Genomic DNA, 13316 nt, shown 5'->3' on the forward strand with positions numbered 1-13316 from the left:
ATCTAATCCCATGCTTTAAACACCCCCTTAACATATGACAATATAGATTCAAATTCTTAACACATGACAACTCAGACCCTTAACATAGATAATACAAACCCTTAACATATGACAACCACTTCAATCACGATAATACATTACAAAATCCAAATTTAATCTCATTCATTGTCTTCCACATGATAACCATAACCATCTCTATATATCTTAAATTCCTTTTGACAATCACTCAGTCCACGGCAATAACAAGCACAGCTACCCCTCTCTATTCATAATCAAAAGTTGCTTCCATTTTAAAGAAAATGATATTAAAAAAAAAAATCACTTAAAATATCTTTCACTTATCAGTGGCTCCAATCTTTAAGAAATGTGGTCGTCGGAGCAAAAATAATACTTTTATAAAGCCTTAAAAGCTGTTGGCGGTACCCATATGTCGAATAAATTGATGGCGATGAACGTACACTTAAAAATATATAGTCAGTTATTACCTGAAAGACATGTTGGAAAATAAAGAAAAAGCTTAAGATAAACAATAAATAAATAAAAAGCTCCATGAGGAAAATAAATTCCAAAATAAAAGTCTTTGGGTTCACTAATTTTCAAAAAAGTGATAAGATGGTATTTGACAATACCATGAAACTAGTACAATCAAAATCCCGTCTAACAATTTAAGGGCTAGTTTAGATTACCAGTGGGACTGGCCCAAAAATCAGATTCAAAACCTAGGTGGTTACACCATGAGAACAGTTGAGATGGATGCTCCGGCCATTAAAATCCAATTCACTCATCTCAAGCGCCAAATTAGGATGAGTGGATTATCCGGAAATTGGGACATTCCGAGGATCAAGGATCATATGGTACACACCACGTGAATTTACAGCTTTTGATGATTATATCTTTTCCTACAGTGTGACCCACATTGGATTCGGCTGATTTTTAGAATCCATATTGAAAATGTGGCAGTGGACCTGATGGACAGGATGGATCTGATGCACGCCCTCCGTATGACTGGGTATGTCGTGCAGTAGCACCAGCGTACTCCTTAAAAAATTTCTTTTGAGTGACCTATATTCATCTGTGGGTACAAGTATTAGATTTGAATGAGGGATCATGGCCATCAACACTAAATAGCAGAGGATGAACGGGTCTGATCAGGGTATGTTCTGCATATGGTCCCAGAAAGCGGGACGCGGATTGGGCACTACCTGCTTGTACCGAGCTCGGAACAGGCCGGGCCTTTGAGGGGTCCACCTTGACGTATGGGTTTATCCAGACTGTCCATCCATTTTTCCATATCATTCTTAGTTATGATCCCAAGGCGGACCTAAGGGTCAAGTGGGCCACACCACATTAAGCAGCGGTTATAACGATGTCCACCGTTGAAACTTTCCTATGGCCCACCGTGATGTTATTATCCATCCAACCTGTTTATAAGGTCACAAATATCAGCTTGATCCAAAACTTCTACGGCTCCCAAGAAACTTTTAATGGTGATCGTTTAATACCCACCGTGTGATCCAGTTGAGCCTTGTACATGCCTCATTTTTTGCATTGTAGATTAAAATGATATGTAAAAATGTGTGGACGGTGTGGATAAGTCCATACATCACGGTAGGCCCCTCACAGCCCCAGACTGTTCCGAGCTCGGAACAGGCCAGGGTAGTACCGAATCCCCGTCCTACAAATCGACCGCAAGCTGGAAAATCGACGGCTAGTAAATTTCCCTCCGGATCCTGCTACAATACAAAGTCATCTAAAATCTCTGATTGGTTGGTAACAGTCCAAAACGAGCCGCGATTGGCTGAATGACGCAAATACACAGCAGTTTCAAATGAAAAGAAAAAGAATAAGATACGATAAGATAAATACATCTCCATCATATTATGGTAGAGCAACTCTTCCACCGTACACTTGGCTTTTATCCGGTAAATCTGAACCATTCGATTAAATTGACCGCATAAATTAATGCTGATGGATCAAAATTTAAGAGTATCGAACAAAATTTCAGCAATCTTTTAATACAACCATCACCACAGAATTTCAACCGTTAATTACTTTTTTTTCACCGTACTTTTTTTTTTTTTGCACATTCGAGTCACAAAAATTGTTTCCTTCTTTTAATATATAAAGTCTAAAGTAGGTAAAACTATTTTGATGGTTCCGATCCAATTTTATATTGCCAGGTGTAATGTGAAATAGAGGATCTACCATAATATCGTAGAAACGTATCTATTGTATTATTTCCGGCAACTTCGTAATGCAAGTTCGTTTTATTTATTTATTATTATTTTTTTAATTTTTAAAGTTCGTTTTACATTTGTTGCCCTTACGGGGGACGCGGCTTCGATGGATCCCTGACTGTGGGCCCACCGTAATTTATGTTCCTTGCATCCACGCCGTCCATCTGTTTTTAAAGCTCATTTTACCGAAAGATCCAAAAAATGAAGCAGATCAAAATCTTCAGTGGACCATACCACAAGAAACAGTGGCGATTGACCATTTAAAACTTATTGTTAGCCACAAAAATTTTGGATCAGGCTGATATTTATGTAGTCCCTTCATAAAAGTCTTTGTGATCTTATTAACAGGTTGGATGGCAAATAAACATTTCACTGGCCCCAGGAAGTTTTTAATGGTGAATATTCAATCGTCACCGTTTCCTGTGGTTTAGTTCACTTAAGATTTTGATCTACTTCATTTTTGGGATCTCCCAATAAAATTACCTTTAAAAAAGGATGGACGGTGTGGATGTAAGTAACATACATTAAAGTAGGACCCACAGTCAGGGATCCACAAAAGCCGCTTCTCTGATTTTAGAACTCGATGCGAGCCCTTGAAAATTTTCTTTTCATTTTTCGAAATTTATCTACAGATAACGATGGTCAAGATCATCCGTTCAGAAGAATATTATTAAGATCTATCTTACAGCATAGATTCGACAACATGAACGGTTCCGATCACCGGACCATTCAGCGTGTAGGCCCTCTGCATCGCCGCCACGTGCGTCGCGAGAACTCATACACGAAGCTGCGTGCGTCGCGAGATACACGAGGCTTTGCTTGCGAACGAAGCAAGCGCGTCTTCGCTCTCGCCCTCCGTTTTAAACTCGGAAAGACAAAGCCCCTCCAATTGCAATTTTCCTTCTCTTCTGTTCTCCTCTTCTTCTTCTCTGTAAATACTCTTCCCTCTCTCTCTGTTTCTTATTCTTCTTTTTTTTTGGTTTTTTTTTTGTTTGGTTTTCCGTCATGGGAATAGTAGAAGATCAAGATCAAGATCAAGGCATTCCAAGAGAACTCGATTGGGAAAACCTGCTCGAATCCATTCCAGACTCTATCGATCTGTTCGCAGACTTTCTTGATCTTCTCGCAGAGCCTTGCGTCGAAGAATCCACCAAAGAAAGCTCGAATCCATCTCCGGTCCACGTTTCTTCGTGTATTAATGACGTGGAGCAGTTCCTACTCGAGGACAATGAGGAAATCGCAGAGAATCGCGATTTCTACAACGATTTCTTCTCTGACATTCTTCTCGATGTGCCGTCCGATGCTCGATCCGATGACGATGTGGCTTTGAACGGCGAGAATCCGAGTCAAGAAGCAAATTCTGTTGAGGAGAAAGAGGAGATGGAGAAGAGCGACTTCTCTGAAGAGAAAATCGTTGCAGAAGACGATCAGATGAACAAGAAAAGGAAAAGGTACGATTAGTTAGGGTTTATCTTCTGGTTTTATCTATATTTCTGGTAAAAAAAAGTTTGTTTTTTTTTTTTTATAATAGTAATCTGAGATTCTCCTCACGTTCATAGTTTGCTCCTTCATAGTTTGCTCCTAAATATCAGGAATCTAGGGTATGATTTGCTTGTGGATATGTAAAGAGAATGCTATTGGGGGACTAGACTAGTAATTTTCATGGAATATTGTGAAATATATATTGATAATTTTGGTTTTCTTCATCAATTTTGTTTTTTCTTTTTATTTATAGGTGATGAAAATGATGAGTTTCATGCGAAATCTCTCATGCAAATGTTAAATCCGTAAAATTTCAATTTTGTTTTCCGTTTTTGGGATTTTCAGAGGTATTTGTAAGGAAAATTTCTGTTGGCGTTACTAGAAATTAAAACGACCATGAACTATTCATTCGGCTGTGACTGATTTTTTTCCCCTTTCTTTATTCTTCTATTTTTGTAATTTCCTATGAAAATCCAGAGAGCTTAACCCCAAACACATAATAAAAAGCATGTTTTACAAATTCAGTCTGCAATGTGAAACGGTTGGAAAGCATGGTTTATGAATTCTGTCATTCCGTGATGTGGAATGGCCATAGACCGGAACAGATTTTTTGTCTAAATTGGTTCCACCTTGTGGCCTTAGAAGGCTCATTCATGTGTTGAATCAGCTGCAGATTCAACACTATCAGTGTATTCTTGGTACTTTTCTGGGAGGCTAGAAATGGGGCTGATCTTCAGAGGAGATGGGCCCATTCCTTAAACCCCCATTCATCAGATGGTCCTAGCTTGCAGTTTGGAAATGTATGGTGTTTTTAAAAAAAGTCCATTTGATGAATTATGGAGCCGTCTAGTGGGCATATTTGGATCATTCACCATCTATGATGAGGTGAGGCCTGCTAAATGAATAATTTCAATTACAAGAAAGTGGGCCTCTATGATAATTTGGGAAGAAATTATATATTTTCCACTTATTATCTAATTTTTTCTTCTTTTTGGTATATATATATATATAATACATTCTCAAATGAACTTGGCATCACCCGACTCAACGGAATGCTGGTCGTCTTGATTTCTATCTTGATTCCTCATTTGCAAACCATTGTTGGAAGAAGCAAAGTGGTGAAGATTCTATCTTATTACCACCCTTTCATATTTGTGGCGGTTTTATCAGCTCTTTTTTTTTTTTTCCTTTTTTCTTTTTCCTTTTTCTCAGACAGATGAGAAATAGGGACTCTGCAATGAAATCAAGGGAGAGAAAGAAGCTCTATGTGAGAGATCTGGAGTTGAAGAGCAGGTATCTTGAAGCGGAATGCAAGCGGCTTGAATATGCTCTCCGTTGCTGCGTTGCTGAGAATCAGATTCTCCACCAGCGCTTGCATAATGAAAAGGGCCTAGGTGTCTCTGTGACCAAACAGGAGTCTGCTGTGCTCACTAAGGGTATGAATCTTGGAAGATTTCAACGATGTTTCCCTTTTCCTTCTATTCGGCTAGAGAATAATGCTCCTCTGCTTGCATTTTAGCATCCTGTATTCTAGATTAGGGGCAAAGTGTTATGTATGCTCCCAAGTTAGATCTCAGAAGGCTATAGCACAGAGAGCCACCCTTGCATGTACTATGCATGCCTATTGCAACCCAGACCCACAATGTTAGAGCTTAGTCCCTTGTGCCTAAGGCCCCTTTATGGGATAGTGTAAGTGTTAGAAAGAGTAATGCTAGCTCCAACCATGCCAAAGTGCCACATGCTTGTCTGTAGGATCTAGGCTGTTTATCATCTTGGCCTGCCCCCAAAATCGGCCTGCTGACTTTTTTGGTGGGCCACATTGCAACACTAAGCCTATTGGTGTGCATATGAAAATGAACATGTAGCTGGCTTCACATTGATCTACCTAAAGGAATGTAAGGCCCCATGCTTGTGTGACATGGTAGTATATGCCTAGTATCCGAGGGTTTTCAGTTTTTAGAAGTGGGGTCCATGGTTCAATAGCCTGAAATGTTTAGTCAGATGGGCCCTACTATTGATGGATTATGGCCAAAAGATAACCTACATTGGAAGATCTTAGCCGTTCAATCTTTGGATCCATTTACAGGCCATCAATAGAAGAGTAGGGATTTCTGTACTGGGGCAATCTTTTTAGGTCTTGGTTCATCCACTGTGGCCCATCATGAAACTCTTTCCATCACCAAATCATGGGTTCCCTTTCAGACCAAATCATGGGCAGACCATGATACACGTTTGATCATATTATTGCTCAATGGAAGTCATAGCCTGTTAAATCCAAATCATTTCCCTAAGGATCTGTTAATTGAATTTCTTGTTCCTGTTTTTTTTTTTTTTGGCAGAATCCCTGCTGTTGGGTTCCCTGTTTTGGCTCATGAGCATCGTGTGCCTCTTCCTTCTGCCCGGCATGAAACCAACAGTGTTGATGGGAAATGTGGGCAGCCTCGGAGGAAGCAACGGCCAGGAAATCGTCGTCGAGGTACGACAAACAGGAAATGAGAAGTCCTTAAGGTTAGGACTAGGGTTGGTTCATATGAGGAGGCGATGCAAGGCAACAAGGACAAAGATGAAGAGATTAGGGCCTTGCTTGCACTCTGTTTTTGGTTGAGGTTTATTCCTCACCATTTCAGTCCATCGTTTTTCCTAGCAGAGCATGGAAACAGGTTTAGGCTATGTAGATTATTTCTACTGCTTTCGTCCATCCTTTTTAGTTTTTGTGTCTCCTTTTCTGCTAATTCCTTAGTTTTGTTAGAACATCTATAAGGCTATTTACTTCACTAGTAAAATGCATATGCGAGTATTATCATCATTGAGAGGAGGTATGAAGGTTCCACACTTGCACATGTGGAATGTATGCATGGTAATCTGGAGCATCCAAATTTTGAAGTCCCCATCATTGGTGAATCATAGGCCAAAACTCACACTTGTCAGATGATCTAAACCATATGATTTTACCTGTGAGCTTTGAACCCTTGAGCATTATATCCAATCATTATTTTGATATCCATCTATTAGATGGCTAAGATCATTTGATCAGTATTATGTTTTGGCCATGTATGATCAATAATGGGCATCATGGATGGCCCGAAGGGTCATACACATCTATATAATGCACATGTTGAAGCTTCGACCCACTTGTAGAAACCAAATCCGAGTGTATATAGTTCTTGAATGCTTCTGTCTTTAAAGTGGGGCCTGTTTGGACATAAACTGGATGTTTCATGCCATTCGTAGGTTGTCAAATGTCAAATTCACACAAATCACCAGAAGGGTTATCCTTTGCAATTTTATTTTATTTTTTAATTATGCCATGTCGAGTTATGATTGGACAACACAATTGGCACCTAGAATTCAGTACATACCTTGTATTTAGCATCTGTGAGAATTCGATTTTAAAGTAACTTACAAGAGTGTGGGGGCATTAAAAATAAAAAAATCCCTGACTGTTGTATATAAGTTAATTGGGAATGATACAGTAGGTTCTACCTGACGTGGATCAGGTGGTGTTGCCAGCCTCGGATGTGTTGGGCACTGTGGGCAACACCGCCAAATCCGCGTCCAGGTTCTACCACCCTCCAAAATCTCCCATGTGGGGTAGAGCCATCTCTCGACACTACACGTGGCAAGTGATCTATCAATCAGAACGGTCCATCCAGTGGTACCTTTTATGGATGGTAAGGATATCAGGATAAATTTAGATCTGACTATCCTAGCGATCTACACGGTGGCATGATAGTACCGAAAGGTTTAGGGTTGCGACAGTTTGTTAGATGTTTGTGAAACACAGGTCATCCTTTATGAGGACCAACAGTGGTGTAGCTTGTGGATGAGCTGTGCTGTGTGAGCGGCAAACCTCCGTGCCTGACAATGGTTCATGGTGAAGAGATTGCTAAGTACTCGTCTTGTTCGAGATGGAATGCAAGGCTTCATGAAACACATGCCACTGTGGTACTCCTGCATGAGGTATGCACCTGTTCATCCAAGGATTCAAAAATGAGATTGCCTACTTCACCACGAGGACCACGCATATATGACAAAGCCGAACGGCTAGTAAAAAAATCCAATGGTTTACGTTAAATGTTGAAGTTTTGCTTACCTGATCAGTGCATTGGCCTGACGTTTAGACCCAGAGATATCCAAAACTCATCCTACCTGAAAAGCTTTCCCGGACCTTGCAAGTGCATTCAAAGTTTGCATGTGCCAGTTTGCAAGATCCTAATTTACCATGCCTCCTGAGCGTGTATAGAAAAGTCACTAAATGGCTGATTATATACAGGATACACAGTTTTGGGTAGTATGGTAATGGTATGAATATGTTATCATATGTAAATATGTTCTTGCATGTAGCTAAGTCAAATCATTATCATTATCTAAGCCTGATCCCAATTAATTGGGTCAGCTACATGAATCTTTTTCTGTCCTTCCACTCTACCAAGGGTCATAATTTTAGTTACAACATAGGTCATTAAGTCTTTTTTTAGCTACCTTCACCTATGTCCTTTTAGGCCTTTTCCTTGCGGTTTTCAAAGCCTTCAACTTGTACCAAGTCACTCTTAGCAAGTGTAATTATTGATCTCCATTGCATATGACTGGGCCATCTAAGTTAACCTTCCTTCATTTTGTTACTTATTGGTGCTGCTCTTAAATTCCCTCCAATCTGTGCATTTCTTATTCTATCATTCCTTATCTTGTCACTCATCCATCTCAACATCTCTATTTCAATTACATTCATCCAATGGGCGTGTTGTTCATTAACCTCCCATCATTTTGCCCCACAAAGCATGGCTGGTCTTATGGCCATCTTATAGAATTTCCGTTCAGTTTGAGTGTTACACAAAAATTACATAAAACTCCAAAGGCACATCTCCGTTTCTTCCACCCCACTTGAATTCTATGACCAATATCTCTCTCAGTCTCTCCACTCTCATGGATATTGACCCTGGATATTGAAAGTGGTCTTTTTGGAAAACTTTTTTGTCTGCAATCCTTATGAATTCTTTGTTCCTACTCCCATTGTTACTAAAATTTAACTCCATATAAATTTGTTCCCGCAAATGCCTCGTTAGCTTGTCCATAACCAATGCAAAAAGATATAGGTTCAATGTCAACCCTTGGTGCAAAGACAATAGTTGGGAACTCACTTGCCTCTCCACTGGTGGTCCTCACATTTGTTAATGCTCCCTTATACATATCCTTAATAATGTTAATATTATCCTCTTGAAACTGATTTCTCTTCCGTTACCTATCAGATTAACTCTCTAGAGACCTTATCTAAGCTTTCTCTTAATCAATAAAGACTGTGAAAATCTTCTTGGCATGAAATCAAACTGATTTTCTGAAATGTTCATCTCATGCCTTGGTCTTTGTTCAATTACTCTTTTCCAAATTTTCATAGTATGGCTCATGAATTTAATCCTATAATAATTAGTGCAACTCTTTATGTCTCCTTTATTCTTATGTATAGGTACCACTGTCTTTTCCTCCATCTTTTCTAGCATTCTTATAATCTCGTTGATCAACTTTGTCAACAAAAATAACTGAATATCTCATATAAACATCCAAATCTTTATTAGCAAACCATATGGACAAAGAGCTTTTCCCATTTTCATTTTTCTTTTAACTTTTATTACTTCAGATATCTATGAACTTCGACATCATTTGAGTTTATGTTCTTCTAGCTTTATGCTCTCAAAGTGATTGTCATTTAACCAGTTTTGAAAATAGCTTCTCCACCTTTTATTATTATATTGATACAAATATATAAAACAAAGTCAAATAAGTACAAATATATAAAACTATTGTATATTGGTGAAAAATGGGATGACCCCATACTGGTTTGCAGATTGGTTTTAATGGATCAAATTGTTCACTGCCAATACGGGTCGTATCGCCCGTATCCCCCCGTGTCCGGTTGTTTTGGGCTGATACAGGCCAATGCAACCATGTCATTCATGGCCGATACTGATACATATCAGGCGACGTACCGGCATCGGAAGATGTGTCAAATCTTGGATTCCATATTATATAGACTATTGGGTCATTTGTGGCATCTTCATGAGCAAAAACTGCACTTTATGTTTCTCTCACATGCCATTCACCAATCCAGATGTGAAAACTTCCTAAAGCTGATCATCCATACAAATGGGCAGAAAGAAGCTGATAGAGCTGATATGATGCTATAGTCTCTAGATATATTGGAGCATTTTAGATTTGCACTTCATTTCTTATTCATTGTGTCACACTTTATAGAATGACATGATTGTACATCAACATCCCATTGGAAACCATCCTAGACATTTTCTAGAACTTGGTAGCAGCTGAGTTCTTTTGTGCCTGCTGCTTTTCTTGCAATTTGGAGGCTTATGCATCTGGGTTTCTTCAAAGGGTTTCTCCTGCAAAATCACCAGAATCGTTTCAGTGTAAAACTCCAGTAGGTGAAGAGCAATTGAGTGGCAATCTCATTTCTAGCCGCAACTTACCTGAACCGTGTAGTGGTCTTGTTTTTGGTGAAGAGTGTCAGGAACTTCCCCATTGTCCTTTTTAATCAAAACATTCCTAATTTTTTCAGATGTTGGTATTGTGGAAGAGCTTGATGTACTTCCTTCTTCCATCTCCAGGCTTAACTGATAGAATATCAAGTCAATCAAGCACATAGTCATCAAATTCAAGTAAATGTCTAAAAACAAAACACATGTAGCAGGCATGCGGACTCAAACACTGATGGGCACTTGGGAAATTGCTTACATCCACAAAATTTCAAGTTCTAGTACTCCATGACCAAATGCAAAACTCATGTTTAAAATATCCCGCATTCATTGTTTTCTAACTCACATAGCCATGCTTGCATATAGCCAGCTCTTTACAGAAAAATCCAAATAGCAGAGTTTCAGAGTGCGACTCGCATGAGTACCGAACCTGGGTGAGTGGCTCACCCAACTCCCATTTCAGTCCTGTATCAGTCTTGTTTCGGCCCCATATCGGCCCGGTGACACATTTGTTGTGGACCAAAATAGTATGACTCAAATTCGATTGAGTTATATTGGACAATAGTTAGAACCATGCTTCTACACGCTGGAACTTGTAGGAACCAGTATTTGTCTGGCCCAGCCGATGTGTGGATGGTTCCAAGTTTCTCTGCAGGTGCTCCTCATGGCATAGTCCATCCTTTTCATGGTTTGGATGTTCAACCAAAGCAACACATTAGAACTATATGTTGAAGTTAACATATAACAACATTTTATATGGATATTTCTCCTCTTAGATTGTATATACCAGCTATGTATTTCTTTTTCTTTTTCTTTCGAAAGGTAACACTTCCAAGGATTGAACCCTGGATCACTCACACACAGTACACAGTCTCTGCGAGGTCATCCAACGAGCATAAATCAAAGTCTTTGATATCTTTCTTTTAAATTTGAATCAAAATTCAATCAATAATAAGGTTATATAGAACCATAATTTCAGCTCGGTAAAAGTAGTGATCCAGATATCAAATAACCCATACTCCAGATCCCATGAATTCAGAACAGAAAACATAGAGGAATTAGCAAACCTCTTGCTAACCGATCTTGATAATTGAGTAGCCTCCACATCCAATCTCTCAGAGAATGATGTGTTATTTTTAAAACTTTGTGTATGTATCTTGGCAACTTACCTGTAATACTCGATTCTCAAGCATTGCTACACGTTCCATGACTGTGCCTTTGAAATGAACTTCCTCAAGCACGGAGGATAAAGGCTTGCATTGTTTATCCACCCCTGTGTTTATTGGGAAGGAACATGAATAATGTGCATCAGATGAATTCCGTCTCTCTTCAAGATACTGCAGCTGCACCATCAAGCTTCTACTAATAATGACAAAGGTGAAGTGTACAGAAAGAAATAATAGAAAGAATTCCGTCTCTCGACATGCATTTTGCATCATGCTTAATGCTGTTGTGTTTGGTTGCACTAAAATATCACAAAATTTCGTGATATTTGGTGCAACCAAATGCAGCCAAAAGAAGAAAACTTGGGTCATTGAGCATTTAAATGTGATTTGTAAAGCATGAAATCTTCAGCAACCAAAGATCCTTTACCAGACGATCAAGGCGGTCCAATCTTGGTAGAACAGGCATGGTTGGCAATAGCTCATCTTCTTCTCCTTGCATGGCCAACTCCACTCTGGAAAAGTCTACAATGCTCGTTGTCAAGAAAAATGGAATTCAGACCCTTCACCTTCCCACCTGGGCCAATCAAATCAACCCACAGTCGCCTGTACTCAACCAGCTTCAGACCTTCATTCTCTGCAATTGAACTGCATGCTATCTGCGGCAAAACTGAGAGCAAAAGAAGCAAAACAAACTGGATTCGAGAATTTGCAACAGCCTTCTTCTACAAGCAAACTTTCAGAAACTGATATTTCTGAAGGGAAGGTGCAGAATTTGATGAAGAAAACAGAAGGGCAGTCAGGGATTTTATAGGACATGAAGCTCATGTGGGCATTAAATGATCTCAATCCCCCATACGCTCTTGTCTTATTTCATATATTTTTCTTTCTGCATCTATCTTATCTGTTTACGTCTTCACCTCTCCATGATTTTTTGGGTCAATGCCTTTGCGGATAATCTACCTTTTTTTAATATCGTTACTATTTTTCCTCTCCATGATTTTTTTTTTTTGTCAATGGCTTTTGCAATGAATGAGGCATGGGTTCATTACGCCAGCGATTGCATGAAGATATGGCTCCTATTCATGTATTGGTTGGGCGTGTATCAGATATGCGCAGCACTCCTTTTATATGGCCCATATGTGTGAATGGTAGAAGCTGGTTCCTCTGTATTCTAAAAGTGCCGTGGGCTGGGCCCTACTGGGGTATGAATATGGCATCCAACCTTTCTAGAAGTGTCGTCCCATCATGAAATTCTGAGGTTCTAAAAATCGGGTCATCAATTCAACCATAATGTGGGCCACCATATCTGGAGACTTTTGGATGGTTGTCTGCTGTGTTTTTTTTTTTTTTTAAATAAAAATAAAAATCCAGTGGGGCAACGGCATGTATATGCTTAAGAGTCTCACCATGATGATTGGGTGTACCAAAATTCAGTCCTATGCAATCATTAGGTAGATCATGCTAAAAAAATAATTAGAACCACCCCAAAATATTCAAATTCATGGACTTGAGTACTGCATATAACATGGCGGTATTTGATTGAACGGCATACTATTAATAAAGGTCAGGCCCACATAAAGCATGTTGGAAAGTTATACTGGCTCATAGCATATTTGAAAGTTTTTCGGTGGAGTATGCACTACTGGACCTAGTCTCTCACAACATGCTGTTGTCCAATGAAATCCCATCTTGTCGTGCTTGTGCCAACATCATATAGGCAATGGCAGTACCCAATCTACATCCATGATGGTTGGATCAGCTTGATTTTTTGGGCATTCGACTTTCGTAACAGGGTAACCTTGCTGGAGGTGTTGGATGCCATAAGCATGCTCTAGTTAGGCCACGTACAGCACTTGTAGAATGAGCTTATTCAAGGACTTGTAGGGAATTTCCCGCTTGAAAAGTAATGGTACTTGGATATTTACAGAGAGTCACTGCGTGCGTTTAAG

General features: G+C 39.4%; 2 protein-coding genes across 2 annotated transcripts; one reads left to right on the top strand and one right to left on the bottom strand.

The window, feature by feature from the left end:
* Nucleotides 1-3068: 3068 nt before the first annotated feature.
* Nucleotides 3069-6525, top strand: LOC131222337 (bZIP transcription factor 50). The gene is made up of 3 exons (XM_058217364.1): nucleotides 3069-3688; nucleotides 4932-5155; nucleotides 6059-6525. Exons 1-3 carry the CDS (start codon nucleotides 3243-3245, stop codon nucleotides 6322-6324), a joined length of 936 nt encoding a protein of 311 aa, XP_058073347.1. The 5' UTR covers nucleotides 3069-3242; the 3' UTR covers nucleotides 6325-6525.
* Nucleotides 6526-9823: 3298 nt separating this feature from the next.
* LOC131222338 (uncharacterized) lies at nucleotides 9824-12279 on the bottom strand. Its single transcript, XM_058217365.1, has 4 exons — nucleotides 11795-12279; nucleotides 11371-11544; nucleotides 10196-10339; nucleotides 9824-10108 (listed from the first exon to the last, which is right to left on the bottom strand). The coding sequence occupies exons 1-4, from the start codon at nucleotides 11864-11866 to the stop codon at nucleotides 9983-9985; spliced, it is 516 nt and encodes a 171-aa protein (XP_058073348.1). The 5' UTR covers nucleotides 11867-12279; the 3' UTR covers nucleotides 9824-9982.
* Nucleotides 12280-13316: the final 1037 nt, after the last annotated feature.

The sequence above is a fragment of the Magnolia sinica genome, chromosome 13 (genome assembly GCF_029962835.1).
Source record: "Magnolia sinica isolate HGM2019 chromosome 13, MsV1, whole genome shotgun sequence".
NCBI classification, from domain to species: Eukaryota; Viridiplantae; Streptophyta; class Magnoliopsida; order Magnoliales; family Magnoliaceae; genus Magnolia; species Magnolia sinica.